At 39.1% G+C, this 24014-nt stretch overlaps 1 protein-coding gene across 2 annotated transcripts; it reads left to right on the top strand.

The window, feature by feature from the left end:
- The first annotated feature begins 790 nt into the window (after positions 1-790).
- LOC148874725 (pentatricopeptide repeat-containing protein At3g60050-like) lies at positions 791-9574 on the top strand. 2 transcript variants are annotated; one of them, XM_088963235.1, is made up of 5 exons: positions 903-1458; positions 2085-3766; positions 3854-3914; positions 7966-8042; positions 8697-9574. In XM_088963235.1, exon 2 carries the CDS (start codon positions 2285-2287, stop codon positions 3749-3751), a length of 1467 nt encoding a protein of 488 aa, XP_088819361.1. In that variant the 5' UTR covers positions 903-1458; positions 2085-2284; the 3' UTR covers positions 3752-3766; positions 3854-3914; positions 7966-8042; positions 8697-9574. The 2 variants fall into 2 exon arrangements, with proteins under 2 accessions (XP_088818584.1, XP_088819361.1); XM_088962458.1 differs by having other exon boundaries at positions 791-3766.
- Positions 9575-24014: the final 14440 nt, after the last annotated feature.

Below are 24014 nucleotides of genomic sequence, written 5' to 3'. Positions count from 1 at the left end.
CCTTTTCGTTCCCCTTCATTTTTTTTTTTTTTTGTTCTTCTTTTTTTATCGATTTCCATATCCTCTGTTTTTTCCCAATCGCCACTGCAAATCACAACAATGGCAATCTATCCACTCCATTCCATTATTTCATTCTCTCTCCTACTCTCTCTCTCTCTCCCTCTATTTTTATTAGCTTTATCTTCTCTCCTTAGCTCTCGCCATTGTAACTCGACGCTGCATCGAGTTTGGATCCAATATAAACCATAAGCTTGAACACAGTGAATAACAAGCCTCAGTCATCCATAGCTCTCTTCTGAATACAGTGAATAACAAGCCTCAATTAGTATTTGTGAGAAGAAAAAGAAAAAGAATAAGAATAAGAATAAAACCATAAGAACATACATTCGGGCAGAGAGTTTCTTTCGATTTTTTGTAAAAAGCATCGGGAAGCCAAGAAGCCCACATAGACCATAAGCTTAGCACAAGGCTTTTCAGATCCAGACCATTTTGGTCTTTTAGAGTCTTTTTTGGGATTTGTCTTTCGATCTAATGGGCTTTCATTAGCCAAACAAAAAATGACCATCTTTGGCCTACAAGGCTTCTAAAAGCTCAAAAGATCTTTTAAAAAGAATTGCCAAATAGGGCCTTGTTGGTGAAAAGAATTGTGATAGAGAACTCTCCCCTATCCACTTCAAGACTTGAAACTACTTCTTTCCACATGATAATGATTCCTCCCGAACAACCTATAGCTGGAAGAGTTTCCCAACTCCTCCCCCTAATACCCCTTGATGGCTCTGATCAGTTTCCTGTCAACAGATTCTTTCTTTGATTCTTGTAAAATCACAACATTTAGGTTTTTCCCTTCTCAAGGATTCTTTGACCAAACTTCTCTTCAAACATTCCAGCTGAGAATTTTCATTGATTCACTATATTCAATCTTCCCTTACTACCTCTTCTATTTTCACTAGTCACCGAATTTGTACTTGGATTCTCCATACCCCAATTCTTTCTTGATTTCCATCCCTTTCTTTAGCCACCTCCTTGCCATCTAGTTAACCGGTTGCTTGGCCAGAGTACTAACTACAGTCCTACATGTGCCGTTATTGATTGTTCAGTCCCCCTCAATTCTCAAAAGCTATAATGAGTTCGTAAAGATTCACAATTCACGTGATTTGGGGGACTGAACTCTAAATACGATTTTCTTTTTAAGGTGAAGGTCTGCGACTGAGGCCGTTTTTTCGAGTTGACTCAGGGAGTTGAAAGCTTAACTCGTTCGTCTTCTGTGATGGCCGCCTGAAACCAGACGTTACTGTCCAAAATTGGTACCTATCGAGGGATTAGGTGTATGTCTCGGCTCTGACTTTTATTCGCGCTGAGGATAACTCCTGGAGGTTTTTTTGTACGAGTGAACTTCTTCACGACCGCCGCAGAGGTTACCTACGAGACGGAACACCTCTTCAGTCCAGAGATGAAACGGTAAGCCTCTTATCGAAATCCAACCATCAAATGAAGGAGTTTAATGGACCGCGTTAACCGTCGGCCACGACCCCAGGTTCGGTCATTCCACTACTAGATCCTCTGAGGGAGCGAAACCCACTGCCCTGTTTTTATCGAAGGGTTTCAGCTGGATCGTAGCAGGAGTGTGAAGGTTAGCAGACAAACCCAGATCCACCTCCTTCCAGTCTAGGTCTTCAGTCTTTGTACACACGAACGCCTTCTTCCAAGGTCCGAATAGACCAGCTTGATGGACTATAGTAATATGGGTTGAGCCTCCAGAAACCACCACTCTACTATTCCCCGTCTGAAGAGGAGGGAAAGCCTTCGACTCGGGAGGATGAGTTTTAAGGCTATTTCTTTGATTATCAAAAACGCTTAACGCCTCCTGGAAGATTGTTCAACTGGATCTTTTCTCCTCCTCGGGAATGCACAGGATTCTAATTTTATCTGGCCCGCCCCAGACGCTCAACCTGATGAAACGACCCCATCTATTCTCCTGTTCTTGAATAAGCACAGACCTTCTTTTTGAATGTGAATCTTCTAGATTATTTTAATTTTAAAGGGAATACTAATAACTTATGCCATGAGCTCTTGTTCTGGTTCAGTCAAGCTTGTTTCGAACTCAAAAGTCTTCGTCGTCTTCTCTCCACTCGTTCTCACATCTTGGTGCGCCTTTCAAAACAAAAGCTCTTGAAACCCTCTATTTGGAATATGTTGATCCGGCATTAGTGCTTTGGGTGAATTGGTCGGAGTCTGAAAGTTGCAATAACAATTAAAATCTCTGAATGCTCGATTGGTTGTTGCCATGATTTCTGTGCTTTTGCTCGGTCATTTGGTTGGTCGGAGATTCTCTAGCACTCGCTGTATTTCACGATTCACATGTGGCCGGTTCTTCGGAAGTTGCGACGGTGATGATGGGTATGGGATTAATGATGAATCATCAATTCGAAGTTATGGAAAGTCAGATTATGATCCGGCTTTGCACATTGGCCTTTCATATGATGATGGCGAGGGAAACGGTTCCCAGCAAGATTGCTTCAATCGGCAGAGGCTCTTGGATGATGTCAGATTCAACGCCGAGAAGATTCTTGCAACTCTTCGGCAAGATGGGCCAGGTTTTGATGTCAGATCAGCTTTGGATGAGTTGCAGCTTAAGGTGTCAAGCCGTCTTGTCAGAGAAGTTCTTATAAGGATCTCTAAAACAATAAACCATGCAAACAAGAACCGTTGTGCAAAGTTAGGATATAAGTTCTTCATGTGGTCTGGTCAGCAAAGTGATTACAGGCACACCTCGAACGCATACCACTTGATCATGAAAATTTTTGCAGATTGTGAGGAGTTCAAAGCCATGTGGAGATTAGTCGATGAAATGACGGAGAATGGCTATCCTACTACTGCACAAACGTTTAATATTTTGATATGTACATGTGGGGAGGCAGGCATGGCAAGGAGGTTGGTGGAGAGGTTCATCAAGTCAAAAAATTTTAATTTCCGGCCGTTCAAACACTCTTTCAATGCAATTCTACATTCACTTCTTGTAATAAACCAATACAGGTTGATTGAGTGGGTGTATCAACAAATGCTACTGGAGGGGCATTCCCCTGATGTTCTCACTTATAACATACTTATGTGTGCAAAGTATAGGTTGGGGAAGTTGGATCAGTTCCACAGACTACTTGATGAGATGGGAAGGAATGGATTTTCCCCGGATTTACACACATATAATATCCTCCTCCATGTTCTTGGTAAAGGGGACAAACCACTTGCAGCCCTTAATCTATTGAATCACATGAAAGAAGTAGGTTGTGATCCAAGTGTGCTCCATTTTACCACACTGATAGATGGACTTAGTCGTGCTGGAAACTTGGAAGCATGTAAGTATTTTTTTGATGAGATGGTTAAGAAAGGGTGCACTCCTGATGTGGTATGTTACACAGTCATGATCACTGGATATATCATTGCTGGGGAGCTTGAAAAGGCCCAACAGATGTTTGATGAGATGATTGTCAAGGGGCAGCTACCAAATGTTTTTACATATAATTCCATGATTCGTGGACTTTGCATGGCTGGAAGGTTTAAAGAGGCACGTTCAATGCTTAATGAAATGGAATCCCGAGGATGCAATCCAAATTTTATTGTGTATAGCACACTGGTGGGTAATCTGCGAAATGCAGGAAAGCTTTCTGAAGCTCATGAAATAATTGGAAAAATGGTGGAGAAGGGCCATTATATCCACCTCCTCTCTAAATTCAAGGGATATAGAAGATGCTGAAGTTTTAGATTGTGTGTAAGTGGATATTCTTTGGTTTTAGCATTCTAGAAAATACATTCTGCAATTAACTTTATCTTGGCTGATGCATGTCTCTTTCCACAGGTTGACAAGTTGACAAAGTTAAATTTGGGCTGTGACTCTGAATCTAGATGTCTTTCCACAGGTTGTGGCTTACCCATGATATGCTGTTCTCCTTGTTATCTTTGTGATTTGGAATCTTATCAAACCCAGTTACACTTGTTTTTTTATATATTGCTTCAATCCTTTCCTTACTATTAAAAGAATAACACTTGTCAGAAAAGAACAAAAAAAGACTTACATATTTCTATATGGCTGGTTTTTGCTTCTATTTTTTTTTTCACTGCTGCTGATTCTTTGTATCTTCTTCAGAGATTTTTTTTTTATTGGAAACAGTAATTTTCATTAATTCTTTAAGAAACTTAGTACCACTGTCACCTTCAAAAAACAAGGTGACCCCTCCACAGATTACAAACAGGCCCAAAAAAGGTTCTGCCTACCAACTCCTTGCTTTGCTAAAGTATCAGTCATTGCATTGGCTGATCTCCTACTCCATTTAAACCTGCTAAAGTATCAGCCATCTTCTTCAGAGAATTTAACATTTTATGAAATAGGATCTGATTTTTCAAGGCAATTAAGTTGGGCTCTAACTCTCCAAAGTTGCATGAATCAATTCAGATTTTTCAATTGCTTAAGTGCAAATGCTTCCAACTGCCTATGTCAATCCCATTGTAGTATATTTATACTTATACTAATCTATGTGGCTGCAGAGGGGCTATACAAGTGCTATGCCCCATTTGTGTAGAATGAATCATAACAGTAAAGTAACTGAAAATTTTATGAATGGACTCGGTTCACATTTCACATTTTCATATTTGACTGGAGGTAATGCGTTAGTTGATGCACTGACACCAAAATGGAAAAGAAGACTTTGGATTCCACAATAAGTAGGTATCTGACATATTGTTTTATGTTTTGCTTTGCCCAAAAAAAAAATTGTAATTATGTCCAGTGGGAGAGACATTAGAGTTTTAAAAGTTACTGTGGCACTTCATCAAGGCTTAGTAGTTAGCCCTTATTATTTATGCCAGTCGTGAATAAATTGGCTAGACATATTTAGGAGGAGCATGGTGTATATTGTTTTCCAATGGCATAGTATTAGTTGATGAAACTAAAGAAGGTTTAATGAAAACTTAGATTTATGGACAAATACCTTAGAAGCAAGAAGTTTTAAAATAAGTATGATTAAAGCAACATATATTCAATGAATTTAATAATGATAGGAGTGAAAATCAGGGCACACTTGGGATTGGAGACTAAGTGATATCTCAATGTGACCACTTTTGTCACCTTGGCTTGATAATCCATGACAAGGAAGGGATTGAGGAGGATCTCATCCATAGGGTTAGAGTTGGATGGGCAAGATGAAGGGGTGCACCCAAGGTGTGCCAGCAATGTTGTATGGAGCAAAGTGCTGAGCAATAAATAAGCATGTCCAAAAAATGAGTGTGATGGAAATGTAAATGCTGAGATGGATGGGTGGGAAAACTAGAAGGGATAGAACTGGAAATGAACTTTTTTGAAGGCTAAGAAAAGATGATGTTTTACAAGTTGAAGGGGCTAGAAGAGATAGGGGAAACCAGGTCATGGATTGAAGTAGTGAGAAATGATTTAAGGGCCCATAATTTGACAATGAATAATGCACTGAACAGAATGGAATGACATTTTTTTGTGAAGTGTAAAAAGAAAAATATTCATTAAAATAAAAGAAGATTGTCTCAATACAATCATCAGAGGGTGATGAGTCAGCACCTGGATCGCCAAAATCCAAAATATCAAAGAAACAACAGCAAAAGAAAGAAATGACAAATACTGCATAGGCCTCAAAAGAAAGCAAGCGATTGCATCTCCACAAAAACATGCTAAAACAGGCACACAAAACCCACACTTCTCCCCCAAAAACATTTAATCATCTCTTTCAAACACTTCTTCCTGTCCATCTTCATCTTCGTTCCTCATCTCTCCTACTACCCCTACTATAATCTTCTTCAACCTCTCTTCCCTCTTGCTCTTCTCAAAAGCCTCAATAGCTTTCCTAGCAAACTCTTCTCCACCCCAAAAGATCAATCCTAAACTCTTTCCATTTCTAACATCTCTATCAGCCAGGTTCTCAATCTCCAGCACCACTCCCTTTACCTCCTTGCTGCCTGATAGAATCTCATTGGTCTTCTTTTCTACAGAAACTCCACCCTCCTTTTCCTCCTCCTTTAACCCAGCAATTGGCTTTAGAACTTCCTCGGATACCTCTAACAATTGGATCACCACCCCTACTGAACCTTGTGATTTCGTAAACGTCTTCTTCCCCTCCACCTTCTTTGAACCCTTAAATCTCAAACCCTTTTTTCATATAAACCCTCTTATATTTTCTTGTCGGATCAGCCCCATATAGGGCTTCTTTCAATCTAGAAAAAATTTATATAGCTGACCCTGTATAATTGAGACAAGGCATGACGGTTGTGAATGAGATGAGATCACCAAATTGATTTTCAATATACCCTTATGCTTGAAATGTACACCTTTCTCTTCAAAAAACAAATGAATAAATAAATAAAGAAAAGAAAAGAAAAGAAATTTATCATGTATTTATTTCTTTATGGAGTACGGACTTGGAAAACTCTCTAGATTGTATTCTCTTACATTATACACTTTGAGCTTCAATGTTTTCTAAATTTCATATTACCATCTAGATGTTTACTCCTGGAAGATTCTGATAAAACACTCATATTTAATATCTGATCCTGCTTAACTTTTTTTGTTTTATTTTATTTTTGCTGAAGATGATATTGGCATAAATTGGCCAAGAATATGAATTATAACAGCTAAGAAGCGATCCTACAAGATTGATTTGACCTAGCAAATGAACCTTTATTTCAAGCAATCAACATTGAAACCAAGAACTGATTTACTGAATTCAATTTTTTAAATAAAATAAAAAATAAAATTTTCTATGGAAACAGATAAATAGACAAGTGGCAATTGAAGGTGAAATTCTTCTTGTGGTCTGCATTAATTAACAGAATCCCCACTACAGATCATCTTATCAGAAGAGGTATGGGCGTATGGCCATAGATAATCAATGTGTCTCCTATCAGTCGGAGAGGGAGGATGTCTCCCACCTGCTATGGTGCCCTATAGCCTACTATATATGGTGCCATTTTTTGCAGCTGCTCAGGGTGGCATTGGTATTTCCTGGAAATCTGGACTCGCTGATTACAGCCTGGTCTGCTAAGATATTTAGTAGGAGGGGCAAGAGGTTATGGATTTTGGTTCATGGTGCTTTGTGCTGGGTCATTTGGCTAGAACGAAATAGCAGAATATTCACCCAATCGGTCACAGAGTTAGAAAGAATGATTGGGAGGGTAGAGAGATGCTTGATTGAATGGGCCAGGGTTCTGGAAGAGCTTAATGGCATTAACCAGCGGCTATTTATAAATCAGTGGGAAATAATTCTTTTTGTTGATGATGTAAATGAATCACTAACATTGGCATTTTTTTTTTGTATCTTCTATACTTTCTGTATTTTCATCCCGTTGTACAGTGCTTGGTGTACAGGGTTTCTGATGTAATTTTTTAGTGCAGTTTCAGTTAATATAAATTATACTTACCTTTCAAAAAAAAAAAAAAGAAAAAGAAACAAATAAATGGACAAAAGGGGAGTGTGAAGATGATATTCTAATACTTGGGTTGAGGCTGTGAACCATGTGCTAGTATGGTCGAACTACTTGGTAAATGCTATAGGCTATAGTGAAAGAGCAATAAGGGGCTATTGTGATTAATAAGCCAAAACTATTCTTCATTTTCAATTCTAGATAAGAATTGTTAATGCAACAAGAAACACCAGTATGGAAATTCAAGCTCTCACTATATCACCCATTAAAAGGCTTTCTAAAAGATGCAAGTATACTCAAGCCCTTTGTAATTCTGGTTTATGTTATAATGGAAAAATAACATTGAGTTTTTATTTGGGGGAGACATTTTGGAATTGGTTTCCAGACATTCAATTCTTTGAAGTCAAATGGTCAACCTCCTTAGTAATTTTTAGTTCTGTTAAAACACCTAATTTGAAGGCTAGACTTCTAATTGCTGAGCAAAAGATACCTCTTTAAAATTACTGACTTGGTGTTGTTATCTTTCAGACAAGCCATTCTCATTATGTTTTAGAGTGGACAGGCTATCCTCAAGACGATGTTCTTTTTCAGGAACTAAAGCAAGAGTGAGTGATGCTTGAACTTGAATTTATTTATTTATTTTCTTTATTTTCCTACCAAGTGGGGAGTGTTTATGCTTGAGGATGATGGGTTAGGATTTAGCAGTTAGCCATACTCATAATGTTGTAATGGTAACTGGAAATTACCAGGAGCTGGCCTATTGATTATGGAGATTAAGGCTATGTAAATGCTTTCTCTCAACTCCAATAAAATTTCAGTAGTGTGGTATATTTTTATCAATTAGGGAGTTGATAGAAGTTTCCTCAGAGAAGTTTTTTTTTTACATTGTCTGGATTAAAGAGAATGGACCCTCAGTGGATATCTTATGTGCACTAGAACCTTGTCCTGCAGTGATGTCTTGGCACCTAGGCATGGTTTCCTTTTCCTTTTAATTTTTCCTATCCCTAGATGTTCGAAAGTGGTCACTATTAGACTTGAAACTATGATGCTTATCTTCAATTTGTGGTTTTTCATTTTCTCTTTTGAAATTTTCCTATCCCTAGATGTTCCTAAATGACTTAGTTTACCTAAGCTTAGATTCATGGTATATTACATCCATACATGCCATTGAGTTCATAAATTCATTTGATTTTTGGCTGATTTTAAACCAGCTTTTACAACTTTGGCTGACAAAAGCAAATGTTTTGTGGAAATCACAGCGCACATTGAAAGCCATAAAGGCCAAAGATTTAGAAGGCCACTCCTTGATTGGGAATTCGAGGGGTGCTTTAAGTCTGCTGGAGAAGCTAGAGAGGGTGATGATCTCAGCCCAGCCTAGGGATGAGCTATGGTGGAAAGAATGCTCAAATGGACAGTTTTCAGTCAAGTCATGCTACTCAGCTTTGTGCAGGAACCAAATAGAATTTGAAGTCTTGGGTGGAATCTAGGGTTAACCCAATTCCACCAAGGGTGGAAGCCTTTTCTTGGCTGGTAGCAATGGACAGTGTGCTGTCAGCGGATCATTTGAAGTCAAGAGGTTTCAGCATGGCTAACATGTATTTTATATGCAAGGAGGAAGAGCAATCAGTGAGCCATCTATTTTTTACAATGAGAATTTCTGATTTTCTGTGGAATTTCTTCACTCTTTGGGGTTAGGAACTTTCAGCCAAGGTCAACTGCTGAAATATTCTCTTCATGGCCAAGAATCAGGGGAGAGAAAAAGCTAAAATAATATGGAGCTATATTCCATTTGCCATCTGCTGGAACATTTTGAAAGAAAGGGATAGAAGAATCTTTGAAGATAAGGAATATAAGTGGGATAAATTGGTGGCAGCTGTGGGCAAATCTGTCACAGATTAGGTCTTAACTTCTCCAGAGTCTCAGCTCAGAAGAGAGGATTTAGGGGAAAGTTTGTGGGAGGTGATGGGGATTCAAAATTGTAATCTGGATATTTAAAAATGTAATGTCAGTGTTAAGTTTTTTATTTTCTGTTGTTGATTAGGTGCTATCTTATCACCTATCCAGATTGTACTCTTTTATTTTAATGAATTTTCTTTTACTTATCAAAAGGAAAAAAAAAGGTGCAAAGGTTCCATTCCATCATAGATCATACAATTGTATATGAGGAGTCGGCAGTTTAGGATACGCACATTGTGGAATGGTTGCAGCTGCTTGGTGGATTGCAAAACTTGCTACTTGTCTTATTAAAGCCTTTAATGAGCAGATAGAATATAAAGTCAAGGTAAAACCATTTTGATACTCCTTTCTAGAAATAACATGAATGCTCTTATGTTGCTTTTATGCCTGTTCTCTTCCAGAGAACATGGATTTGACGATATAAGTTCAACCACTTGATCAGTGTTAAGAAATGACCACTCTCAATGATACATGTTCTGTAAAGACAAATCATTTCTTTTTTGGATACTAGAATTCTAGTATGAAGACAGCAAGCACATTTATATTCAAGCAGTTAGAAAAAAATTGAGGACTTGTAATTTAACAGTGAATACAACCCTGATAAAGCAAGGTGCTAACCGGTTGGTTGGTAAAGTCTCCTGCTGGTTGTAGCGGAGACTTTGGGGGATGGACAACCCCCATTGTGTATCTCCTTGGAGAAAAAAAAAAAAAGAATATGGCCTTGATAAAGAGTTACAAAACAGGATTCATGTAGCTGATTGCAGATACTTGTGACAAGTCTTCGTTGAGTTGATCTGTATATATGTTAATGATAGATAAATTATTACATGCATCTGTTATGAAATATCTGTTTTAAAGCATGTCTAATATGGTAGAAATAATGTAATATTTTATGAGCTTTAATGAATTAGAAATTAAAAGGAAAAAAAAAACAAATTAGTTTAGGACAAATTTAAGATAAAGTGTTCTGGCAACATTTTCTTTTTCTCAGTTTATTTGGTTATGTTTTAGAGTATGCTATTACATTTATAGATAGAAAATTGAATAAGAACAACTAAACATTTATAAGTGTCATTAGATTGGGTTATGGATAGTGAGCAAGGTTTGAAATGTTGATGTTGATGGAAATGTCGGTCATCCAAATATAAGAAACATGTCAGAAATGTCGGAAATATCGTATGAAAATATTGTAAAAATTATAGATATGGTGGAAACAAGTGCTTGCTCGACGATGAAAGCTAGCCTAAATACAGAATTTTTTTTAGAAGAAGATGCTGGCGATGAAGGAAGTTGGGGAGGGCGAAGAATTGAAGCAAGTGTAGCTGCTGATGAGCAGTTCTCTAATCCCATCGTTGAAGGGACTGACCCAAGTTCTCAAGACTCACACGACTTGTACGGTGACCAACAAAACTCTACAGTGAGGTTGGACAAAGGTGCTTCAGAACTGGGAACAGTGAGAAAGTGTCTTGAAACAAGTAGGTTAGGCAAAAGTGTTCACTGTACCATATCTACAAAGCCCAGCTTTCACCAGCTAAGAGGAAGGTCTCAGAACCAAATGAAATAGCTTTGTATTCAAGTCCTTTTGTTCTGTGTGCTCCCTCTGCCCACCCAGGTACATTTGTAAATTCGTTTTTAGTGGCTGACTTGTTTTTTATGCCTGAAACAGGTGCACCAGGATCCCACCTGCAAACAGAAGACTGCACAGGGGAGAGTTTAGAGGGAGAAGGTAGAGAGAGTAGAGATGTTAGTAAGGGGGCGTGTGAGGCAGACAAAATCTGGAATATAATTTTCACAGAATTTGAGATTCTGCAACAGAAGGAAGGTACATTGGAAAAGAATGGCCAACATGAAAGTGAAGGAACAAAATTAATGAGAAGGGGGAGCAAAAGGCTAAGAAACTGGGTGGGAAAGAAGAGATGAAAATTGATGCTAGGGAGAATGAAGGAAAATAGGAAAAGAAAAAGAAAAGAATGGAGATGAAAAGGTTAATCTCTGATATTAAGGGAGACTTAGAATTTAGTGGTAGGGGGGACAGGAGGAAGTACCTCAAGCAAGGGATCGAGACAATAGTTTTGCGGTCCTTTTAAGTTGCTCTCCTGAAAATCATTAGCTAGAACGTGAGAGGCTTAGGGAGTGCGAGAAAGAGGAGGGTGATTAAGGATTTACTAAAAAGGGAAAAGCCTGAATTTGTGTTGTTGCAAGAAACAAAACTCTCCGAACAGGATGAAAGGTGGATTAGGAGCTTTTGGAGATCTAGGGGTATGGGTTGGACTGTGGCTCCCTCTTGGGGATCCTCAAGGGAAATCATCACTCTTTGGAAGGATAGTGTGCTGGAAGCAGTGGAGGAATTGATAGGTAGATTTGTCTCAATTAAATTCAGGGATGTGGTGGATGGTTTTGTTTGGGTCGTAACCAATGTCTAGGGCCCTAATAGTTACAGAGAAAGGAACAAAATGTGGGAGGAGTTGTATGCAATTCAGGGCCTATGGGATAGCCCCTCGTGCTTGGAAGGGGATTTTAATGTGATATGATTCATCGAAGAATCTAGTAGTCCCCAACAAACAATAACAACTAGTATTAAGAAATTTAATGGCTTTATTGAAATTGCGAGCTGAAGGAAATCCCACTTTTGAATTCCAGATTCACCTGGTCCAATCTATAGGAAAATCCCCTTTGCTTGAAACTGGATAGATTCCATTTTTAACTTAGATTGGGATAATCATTGGGGAGACTTGGTTTCCAAAGCCTTGCCTAGGATCACCTCTGATCACTGTCCCATTAAAATAGGGGTGGAATCGTTTATCAATGGACCTAGACCTTTCAAATTTGAAAACATGTGGCTAACACACCCTAATTTTGTGAATAAAATGAAAGAATGGTAAGGTGAGGAGTTATGCATAATAAAGTGGAAGGGCGTAAAATTCCATAGGAAATTGAAGAGACTAAGATGCACAACAAAAGAGTGGAATATGGATCGTTTTGGGAAAATTGAGGAACAAAAATTGAGATTAATATCTCGGATTGAAGAGTTGGATGAAAAGGAATCTCAAAATAATTTGAATTAGTGTGATAGAGAATTGAGAAGACGGTTGAAGAAGGACCCATAAGAGGTGCTTCTGAGAGAGGAAATTAAATGGAGACAGAAATCAAGGCACAAGTGGATTAAGAAAGGTGATGGGAATACTAGATTCTTTCGTGATTTAGCAAATGGAAGGAGGAGGAAGAATTTTGTGACCAAATTAGAGATATGAGAGGAGGTGATTACCAACTAAGATGAGATAGCCAGGAAAGCACATAGTAAGTCGCAGAGTTAATGCTACTTTTTTGGCTCTAGTCCCTAAGAATCCTAATGCTAGCCACCTAAAAGATTTTAGGCCAATTAGTTTGGTGACAAGCATTTACAAAATCTTGGCTAAAGTGCTCTCCTTGAGGATTAAAGCAATTCTCCCCTCCATTATCAGTCAAGCCCAAGGGGCTTTTATTCACGGAAGACAAAATAACTGATCAAATTTTGATTGCCAATAAATGTGAGGAGATGAAAAGGTTTGGAAAAAGAGGCTTTTATGTGTAAAGTGGATCTTGAGAAGGCTTATGATATGGTGGATTGGTAGTTTCTTTTAGAGGTGTTGAGGAGGTGCAGGTTTGGGCAGAGGTGGTGTATATGGATACTTGGGTGTATTAGTACTTGTCATAACTCAATATTGGTGAATGGAGTAGTGAAAGACTTGTTTTCAACTTGTAGGGGTGTTAGGCTAGGGGACCCACTTTCATATTTCCTTTTTACCCTAGTAGTTGATGTCTTCAGTAGAATCATCACTAAGGTTGATAGGGAAGATGGAAGGTGTGGATTGGAGTGGGTGACTCCCTTAGAGCTGAGATCTTTGCAGTTATGGAAGGAGTCTAAAAAGCTAAGGAGTTGAACATCAGGAAACTCTTAATTGAAGGGGATTCAGAGGTGGTGATAGGGTGGTTGCTTAAAGATCACAATGGCTTATGGAAGTACAATAATGAGAGGAGGAAATTCAAGTGGCTGGTGCGGGAGATGGAGGTTAAGATACGTTGGGTTAAAAGATCGGTTAATTCCCTAGCTGACGGTTTAGCTAAACAAGAGGCAGAAAGGGATTCACTTTTTTGGGCCAAGCTGTAACTTTATTGTGTTTTCTTTCTTTTCTCTTTCTTTTTTCCTTTTCTTGAGATTCTTTGTTTCTCTTGGAAGATAAGCATGTTTGTCTTCCTTTTGTAAATCTTCTTTGATGAATTAATGAAAGTGTTATTGATAAAAAAAAAAAAAAGATGGAAGGTGTGGATTAGCGATGGAGTTCAAGCCAGCGACTACATGGAGAAGAAAGCTGGAGTTCAAAGCCAAAAAGTACATATTTGAAGCTTGCAAAAACAAGGGACAGGTGTGCCTGAAGATTAGAGAAGAGAAAAAAAAAAAAAAACAACAACAATTATTTTTCTTTGTAGGGATACAGTGATTTGGGTGAAGGGTTTTGTGGATGCATTTACTTACAAACTGGATGGAAAGGTCAGTTGAATATGGGAAGGAGGAACTTTATAGCTGAGTTGAGAAAACAATAGAAAGGGGTGGTTCACAGTTAAACAGAACATTTTGGGGAAAGCAACAGGAAGTTCGTGTGTATTCCGAAAGGAAATAGGAAGACGAGTTGGAAGTGTTTTGTAGATAAGTTACAGGAGTACCTGGTATTGACGGAGATGAATGAAAAGGTTCAGCAAAAGATTTCAACAAAGAAAGCAAAGATGGGGGAGAATGAGAGTGTTTTGGTAGGAAAGGGAGAGCAAATAACTCAGAAGGCAGTGAAGGAATACATTATTTGCTCTGTTAAATCGAGTAAATTGGAGTTGAATGTTGATAAACAGAAATGGAATAACAAATTTGTGTCGATAGCTAGAAAAAAGATTAAGGACTAGCAGCTCAATGCAGAGGAAATAATGAAGAATTTTCGCATTAAAAAACCTTTCTTGTGGTGTCGTTTAGTGAAAACAGAGCCATTCTCGACATAGGGGAGGTGAAAATAGAACCCTCTTCTTTTGAAACACAGGAAGGTTTGATCGTCATCGAAGAATGGCGTATGTCTTGTAATGAGCGAGGTATTACAGTAGCTTGCTTCAATATCAAGCTTCTTGGGGTTCCGTTCAACTTCTGGAATAAGTCGATAGTAGATAAAATAGTCCACACGATGGGTGGATCAACGGAGGACTACAGCTTCAGTGACTTTGATGGCGATCAAAGTAAGAATCCGAGGGATCAAGCCGGAGGAGGTGCTCCGTCTGGTCACTTTCTTCTCGGAGGGACTATGGAGGAAGATATGGGTCCTAACGGAAGTGGAAGCGTCTCTGTGGAGAGCTGTTCAAAGGAGGAAGAAGAAGGTGACATGGAGGAAGGAAGCGTACGTGGTAGACTTTTAGTGGGAGGGGAAGGAAAGGAACATGGGGAACTTTTTTGGGGAAGAGGAAGAGTCAAGTTCCAAAGGGGTACTGGGCGGCCACATTGAAAGAGGAAATAATTCAAAAATATTTAAGGCGAAAAGCCAAGTGGTCGGCCCATCATATGCTGATGTGGTGAAGATTTTAAGTGACCCTAGCTATTGAATGGATCAATTTGAGCTAGTTAAGATTCTGGGTGGGTTGACTTTCAAACCGGGGGGTATCAGTAGTGACCTACGTGATAACTTAAAATCTCATGTGGGTCGGGGCAGAGGGCTGGAAAAGAAGCCGGGCAGGTCGACCTTTGAACCGGGGGGAGTTGTTAGTGACCCACGTGATAACTTAAAGTCTCAAGTGGGTCGGGCTAAGTGGCTAGTGAATGTGCCGATAGTGGATAGATCTTTTGGTTTATCTTCTTCCAAAGCACCGAATTCAAAAAGGAGAAAACTGCAGTGGCGGAGCGAGAACAACAGTGATCTACAGTTGGTGCCCCATCGAAACTATGGAGACCTCAGAGAAACCGAATCTCAGGTATGCAAGAGAGAGAATTGAAGAAAGGGAGGAATTGAATGAAGGTTGGGCACACTGTGGAATAAACAACGAAGAGCCGGAGGACAATTTGGATGAGGGTACCAGCATTGGAAGCGTGAATGATGATGGTGAGTATGACATAGGTGTCTTGGACATGCTGAACATTACAAGCCTATTCCAGGAGGACATAGAGGAGAAATGGAGATTGAACCCAGAAAGCCAGAGAAGTCCGATTGTTGATGGAGGAAGAGTTGGGTCTCTTGATGTAAATGAGGCAAAAGACATCAGTCAAAATGTTGTGCTCCCAAGACTTCCGATTATGCAAGGTGCAAAAGAAGGGGTAAACTTGGAGAACCTGAGGCAGAGCGGGAACACACCAATAAGAGGTAAACAATGGGTAGAGAGGACAGATTGCCAAATTTCCCAAAGGACAGAAATGCTTACCAACAAACTCAAGGAGATAGACATTGACCAACCATCTAAACAAGGGACGATAGGAACAACATTCTGTGCCCCCATTCATCCTTCCAGTCAAACTCAGGTAACCAAGTGAATTCAGTTTGTGCTACTAATGTGTTCTCTGTATCCTATGCTCCAGATTCTATTCCTGTTCCAAGTTCAACAGCCCTTGTATGTGCTGCCAACCAAGCTGGTGGGTATTTAATGAGTATGTAAAGGAGAGTGGAGGACTGTGGGGAGATGTTGGAAGGAAGGTATAGGAATGAGAAAGTTTGGGAGATTATTGAAAAAAATCTTTAGGGGAGAAGGGGGGAGGGATCAGGTGAAAGGGGAAAAATGGAGGGGAATATCTAAAGAAGACAAGGGTGGAGGAATCCAATAGGGAGGACTTCATAGTAGAATTCGTAGGGAAGTTGGGATGCATAATGAAAGTCTTGAATGTTTTGAAAGGTGGCAGAAAACCGAGTGAAGTTGAGAGACTGAAAAGAGATGTTGAATGTGACAAGAAGTTTGAGGTAAAAGGAGATTGAAAGAAAAGGAGGAAGTAGTGGTTTTTGTAGAAGGGACTTAAAGAAAAAGTGTTTATGAAGATCTTATTTGGAATGTGAGGGGTATTGGAAGTGCAAGGAAAAGAGCGACGATTAGAGAGGTAATAAAGAGGTATGACCCAGACATTGTATTAGTACAGGAATCCAACATAATGGAGTTTAATAATAGATGGACAAGAAGTATTTGAAAATCCTTGGGGATTAGTTGGGTGGTTGCTCCCTCTTGGGGTGCTTTAGGGGGGATAGTGACAATGTGAAAGAAGGATGTGGTGGAAGGTCTAGAGGAACTGATTGGAAAATACTCAATCTCAATGAAGTTCAAGCAACAAGAGGATGATTTTGTGTGGGTGCTCAGAAATGTTTATGGGTCAAATGATTACAAAGAACAAAATGAATTGTGGGAGGAATTGGCTGATATTTGAGGACTTTGGGATGGGACTTGGTGCATGGGTGGGAATTTCAATGTGGTTAGATTCACGGAGGAAACCAATAATACTAATCAGAGGGTGACAATTAGTATGATGAAGTTTAACAAGTTTGTGGATGCCTTCGAACTCAAAGAGATACTATTAGCCCATAAGACATTCACTTGGTCAAATATCCAATTGAGGCCCACCTGCTCCAAGTTGGATAGGTTTATATTCTCTTTGGATTGAGAAGAACATTGGGGAAATCTAGACTCTAGGGCTCTTCCAAGATTGATCTCTGACCATTGGCCTATGGTGATTTGCAAGGAGGAATGGCGGAATGGTGGACCTGCCCCCTTTAGGTTTGAGAATATGTGGTTGCACCATCCTAGATTCACTAAAAGAGTAAGGGAGTGGTGGTATAAGTGCAACCCAGTGATGGATTGGGAAGGAATGAGGTTCCATAGGAAGCTACAATTCTTGAAAGCAAAGATCAATGAGTGGAATCAATTGGAGTTTGGAAGCCTTGAAGAAAGGAAGAGAACCTTGATGGACAAGATTGAGAGGCTTGACTTGAAAAAAGAAAGGGGAGACTTTGGAGAGGCAGACAAGGAATAAAGAAGAGGTTTGAGAAGTCAGCTTAAGGATTGCTTACAAAAAGAGGAAATTAGTTGGAGGCAAAAATCTAGATGTAAATGGCTACAAGAGGGAGATAGAAATACTAGTTTATTTCATTCTTTGGCAAATAGGAGGAGAATGAGAAATTCTATCTCCAAACTAGAGATAGATGGAGTTGAATTAACACAACAAGATGAAATTGCAAGAGCCTTTGTAGGACACTTTAAATCAATTCTAAGAATGCCTATAAGTAGGGGGTGTGGTTAGATGGATTTAATTGGCCAGATGTAGGAAATGATAACAAGAGAAGGCTAGAGAAAAGGTTTGATTTGGAAGAGATTAAGGAGGTTGTTTTCTCTATGAATAGAACAAAAGCTCTAGGACTGGATGACTTCACAATGGCTTTTTACCAAGACTGTTGGGATATGGTGAAGGATGACCTTTTGTTGGTTTTTGAGGAATTTCATAGGAGATGAGTGGTTAACCCGAGTATGAATTCCACCTTTCTAGCCTTTGTCTCAAAAAAGAAAGATGCATTGCATCCAAAGGGTTTTAGGCCAATCAGCTTGGTAAATAACTTGTATAAGATCCTTGCAAAGGTGTTGTCTCTAAGGTTGAAGGAAGTGTTGTCATATATTATCTCACCAAATCAATGAGCTTTTGTGAGTGGAAGACAAATAACAAATCAAATTCTAATTGCTAAGGAGAGTGTGGAGAGTTTCAAGAATTATAGAAAGAAGGGAGTGTGGTGTTGGCAGAAGCTTGTCGTTAACCACTTTGGAACACCAGTTTTAATATTTATAATTTTTTTTATTTCTCATAACAATTACAAATGTAGTAAATGGTGAGAACGGGTCGTATCCACAAGGAAGCGAGGAAAAAATCCTTACGAATTTTAATCCGAATAAAAGAACACAAAGGGAAGTTGCAGAATCACAAAACTTTAATTAATTAAATTGGAAGTCATTAAAAATAAGATTCGAACACTGTTAAAAGTGAAAAGCGCATAGAAATAAATAAATAAAAAGTCTATAATCCGATCAGAGGTTGTAGTCTCCAGATTTCTCCTTTGACCCTCAAACTTCTTAAGCTAGGCCTTCCGCCTTACTTAGCCGAATTCCATATTTGCATAAAAGAAACAAAGCAAAAATTAAACTAAACAAAAGTAAATTTGAAGGAAGGAATGAATCAGACAGGAAATTAAAAAACATAAGTTAAATCTAAAACTGAATTAAAATGGTTGGGATCCGATTCCAGAGGTGGCAGTAGTGGCTTTGGCGAACTGCAAGCAAGAACCCCTCCTCTTGCCTGGGCTCTACCTTTGAACTTCTCAAGATCAGCCTTCCGTCTTACCTAGGGGCAGAATCCAACCCCTTCTTAGGAACCCTTGGGTCCTGGGTTTTAAAACTGGGATTAGAGAGAAAGAGGGGGACGACAACTGGGTTTTAAAAAAAATATGGGTGCCTTAGGGTTTAGAATAAAGGGTTATGATGGTTCTAAGGTGATCCTAAGGCTGAGAAGAGGAGGAGAGGGTGCCAATATTATGTAAGGCTGAGATTTGGGCGCCTATAATTGGATGGTGGAGATTTGGGCGCCTAGGGCTGAAAGGTGGAGATTAAAAGGAATGGGTGGTGCCCTAGAGTGAATGGCTAAGATAGAGAGTGGAATAGAGGGCTGAGATCTAGTGGCTAAAGGATGAATGGTGAGGATTAGAAGTTAGGTGGCGCCCTAGGGTTAGAAGGGATGGAAGGTGGAGATTAAGCAACTAGGGGCGGTTAGGGTTTGGTAAGGATGAAAAGGAGTGGAAAGGAGCCCTAGGGTTTGCTAAGGAGAGGGGAATGTGCTAATATAGTAGGAGGGGCGCCATTCTAGGTTTAGCAGATAGGAGGTGCCCTCATGTGCTCAGTTTTTCACAAAAACACCCCTTCTCTCACTTGGCCTTTACACCAGTTTCCCAAAAACTGCATTTCAGCCATAAAACTTTCCCAGTTTTCCACAAGATTTGCACAGAGACCCTCAAAGGTCATAATATTGAAATTAACTGGAAAAATGGACATTTTGACTATTCTAAGGCCTAAAATACCCCTGGAATGATGTCCTTAAGGCATCAAAATGCAGAGTTATCAGAGTGGTCTGTAAGTTGGATCTAGAAAAGGCCTATGACTTGGTGGAATGGGAATTTTTTAGGAAAGTTATGACCAAATTTGGATTTGGGGCTAGATGTACAAATGGATTATGGGGTGTGTTCGTAATTGTCATTACTCGATACTAGTGAATGGAACAGTGGTTGACTTCTTCTCAGCCATTAGGGGTGTAAGACAAGGAGACCATCCTTATTCCAGACAAATTCCTTATGCCAATTCAACCAATATATTTCACGATAGACCAAGTTCTGCCAAAGACAAGGGGGTTGAGAATCAAAACCACAGTTTCAACTATCTTCGGCAAAGCATTGCCCTATCGTGAAACAGGGGGGCTAAAACCAAACTTGACAGACCTCCCTTAACCAAAGGGGAGGTTTGAAACTCAGATCATGCTCCAGCAATTATCTCTTAACAAGTCACTTTCTAGAGGCAAGGGAGTTGATAGCTTCACCAATCAATTAAGCACAGAGCTGCCCTTCGATAGAAAGCAACTTGTCAAAAGACAGGGGGCTAAATCACAGAGAGCGAAAATTAACCCAAAAACAAATGCTCCCGTTTCTTGCCCAAATAATATCACTAAGCCGAGTGCAAGAATGCTTATTGATAAGTTTACACTTGTCAATAAGCAAGGGGGCTAATAACCTATCCAAATTAAAAATTCTTTATGCAAAGAACCCGCTATGCTTCCCCATCAAAAACAAGAATGGTCACCAAACCCAACACGAAAGAATCAAGGTATCACAACACCTATAATCCCCATCCTCATCACTCTATCACGAACCTCCAAAGCAAACCCCATGACCGAAATGCTTATCGGTAAACTCCCACTTACCGATAAGCAAGGGGGCTAATGTAGGTGCATGATGGTCACTTAGACCATTAGAGCACAAAAGGTGTCAAACAATACTACACAAATGCCCGCAATGATTCCATAAGTCATCGCACATCTGTGATGAGCTCATGACCCAAAATGAGTCACAATGAGCTCAGGACCCGCACGAACCTGCGAAGCTTAAGCTCATCACACATCCGCGACAAGTACAAGATCATCGTAGGCCAGAAACAAGCAAAAGGAATATGTGTGTCGCTGACAACACATGACGAGATGCTCCGTAGGCTTAAAGAAGACACACGAGATAAATAGTAACGCCATTCAAGACACATCGGTTTAAGAGGGTCATGAAAGGAAGTACCACACACCTATTATGAGATCCCTCAGACGAAAGGAAAGCTCAACCTTGAGATATCTCATAAGACATGTGGCAAAACCCTAGTAGTGTTCCCTGATAACTAATGTTGAATCTATGATTCCCTTTCCTAATGGGAATCAAACACTTTTGGCTCATTCCTTTTAGGTCCCTAGAATCTCTCCCTATAAATAGGGTACAACTCATAATGAGATAATCATTCTATCACTTCATTCGCCCTAGCCTTTAGCCTACCTCTTGTTTTTGGCTTTTCTTTTCTTTATCCTTCAAGGAGACCCCGTACGTAACCTTACCTTCCTACTAACAAAAGTAGTCAAATATTTGATATGCTTGATTAATTGTTGCATACGCTAGTTGATGTTTTGGGAAGTTCCTCTCGTCATAGATAGTACCTGCATTGCATTTGAGAAAAGGATGGCATTGTTATGCCAAAAAAAATGTTTTCTCATACCCCTAATGATTGCCTAGGCTTTTGATTCAGTTGCTATTGTGGCCTTGCAAAGTTCTCCTTTTGCAATTATATTAGATGTTAGGTGTGAAACAAGAAAGAGCCCCATAGATTTAGTAAAGGATTCACTGTGCCATGAACCATCCACTATAATAAAGGGGTGTGAACTGTTATAAAACCATGATGAGGCTTCCTCGTTACTTGTTACTGAGCTGTTAGATGAGTTGTCCTCACTAAGAGGGTGGTAGTTGTCTGCCTTAGAGCAAACCATTAGTCGATTTGGGTTTACTCCTTTGAAAAGTATTTCATTTCTGACGTCCGTAAGCTCCTTAAGATGGCCATTATTCTCCATAGATATTTTCTTTTTAAATTATTCAAGATGTTTTGTTTTGTTTGCTTCACCATTGAAGTGGGTCTAGAGAACGTGATGACAAGAAAAGATCAGGGCTGAACCTCACTTGAGATTGTAGCCAGACTACTCTTAAGAAGTCGGCCAAAAAAATAGATGCTCTTGGGATTCAGGTGCAGTGTTGCAGAAGGTACACAATTTCATTTTCTCTTCTTGATTGCCAAGCATTCATCTTTGTTATGACTACTCTATGGAATATTTTCCAAGTCAGAAGCAAGATCTTAGCAGAAATTGAAGGTTCCATAGTTTGGACCACTTGATTGCTGAAGAAGATGATTCACATTGTGATCTGCTAAAAGTTTTATAAGCTGATTTTGTGAAGATCACTCTATGGGCTGGCTTCCATTGTAAAGAGTCCTCTACCTAATTACCAAAGATAGGAATGTTTGTTATTTCTTGGATTGTGCAATCATCAAAAAGATCATCACAGACCAAGATCAATTGTGGATCCAACAAATCTGAGGGAAATACCTAAAGAAGTCTCACATCTTTGAATGTAAACTGAAAGGGAATAATTCGTGGTGGTGGAAGTGTATTCTGAAAATCCTTAAAGAGATCAAGAACTCTTATTGTTGGATGATAGGAATAGGGGAGAAGATCTCAATCTTCTATGATCCTTGGATCCCAAATTTATATGATCGTATGCCAAAGCTGAGAAATGGAGCTCAATGGCAACCAATTCACCCATCCTTAAAGGTCAAGGACCTTATCACAAATGAGGACAGATGGAATATGGATCTCCTTAGATGAGATTCCAAACCTATTTTGAAAAGAGTGCCTTATTGAGAGCATTTGCTCTTTTAATTCCTAATCCTCCATTCTTTATTTTGCATATTTTATGCCATGCAATATTGTGTCTATAACATTTCTCCTTGTCACCCTTCTACCAGAAATAATTTCTTTGTAGTTGTTCTAGTTTGACAATGACTTTTTGGGTAATAGTTAGGGGTGAGCATTCTTCGGTTAAAATCGAGAAATCGAACCAAAATTTTTGGTTTGGCTTTGTTTGGTTCGATTTTTGGTTCAATTAATTTGTTTTAAAAAAATTAAGTTTCAGTTCTGATTTTCAAGATTAGAAGTTCGGTTAACCGAAAAAAAATGAACTAACTGAAATTTATTATATACACAATATAATATATATTATTAATATGTAAAACATAATATATGATAATATGTATATAATATATATTATATATAATATTAATATATATATAATATTATATAATATATAATGTATATTATATACATTAACATATACATATATTATAATATTGGTGTGGACAAAAAGACAAATTACATGCAGTACCCCAAGTATATAGCAATAAGCATAAGAAATACCAAGTTGAAAACAACAAAATAAGTTGGATTTTTAGGGATTTTAAACCTAAACTTGAAGTAAAACTCCTCCTGGAATAGTTTGCTACAGTAACAATGGCAGCAAGCTGGCCTCCCGTGCGAACACGCAGTGATGGAGGGATTGGAAGGTGCCAAAATGGGTTGACTCCTTAAAACCCAAGCTCCCAATGCTTGAAAACCCTAGCTGGGGCTGAACTACAGCTTAAACAAGAGAGAAAAACCAAAGGACCCCTATAGAAACAAGCCCCTTCTCTTTTATAAGACCCACTGTCTTGCTAGATAAGCCAGTTAAAACATTTACACATAAGCCCCTAGAATGTTTACCTCTCACAAGCAACTCCTTAAGAACAAAACTAACTTCAAATGAACCCTCAAAAGATAATTTTTGTTACAAAAAATCCAAGAGACCAAAACCCAACATAAATGCACCCAACTGCCCCTAACCAAAAAATCTGACTTATAAAATGACAAAAATACCCCTGAGCCCAAACTGTTAACAAAGCTACCCAAAAACAACAATTTGGGATCCCACTACAAAAACATGCAAAACAGAAAGCATTCACACTTTTTTTTGCCTCATCATTCCCGCTAGGTTAAAAAGAGCTTGACCCCATGCGAGCAAAAATTTTAGCAGCCTTGCACATGTTTCCATTTACCTTCATAAACTCTTCTTCACTAATCCAAGAGTTCTCAATTGATGGTTTCCCTTTCCATTTGACCAAGAACCTAAAACAGGCCCCATTTCGAGTGTTGGTGGCTCAAACATCTTCTACATCCTATACTTGTTCAAACTCATTAGAACTACTAGCCCTTTGTTCTTGTCCTCACCCGTCCTTTGTTGCTAGTTCTAGACCCCCATGATAATCAAAGAGGTCTACTACATTAAAAATGGGCGAAATGGACAAATCAGCTAATAGCTCAATTTCATATGAATTGTCACCAAACCATCTCAGCACTTGACATGGACCAATCTTTTTCTGCTTCAACTTATGATAGGTTCCAACAGGAAACCTCTCAGGCTGCAAATAAACCATGAGTAGATCGC

This window comes from Nelumbo lutea, chromosome 1 (assembly GCF_056320005.1).
Source record: "Nelumbo lutea isolate HS-2025 chromosome 1, American lotus-T2T, whole genome shotgun sequence".
In the NCBI taxonomy this organism is placed as follows: Eukaryota; Viridiplantae; Streptophyta; class Magnoliopsida; order Proteales; family Nelumbonaceae; genus Nelumbo; species Nelumbo lutea.
This window is presented reverse-complemented; position numbering and strand designations above follow the sequence as displayed.

Coding starts and splice junctions, on each gene's coding strand:
- LOC148874725 (XM_088962458.1), top strand. CDS start 2,285: ATGATTTCTGTGCTTTTGCTCGGTCATTTGGTTGGTCGGAGATTCTCT.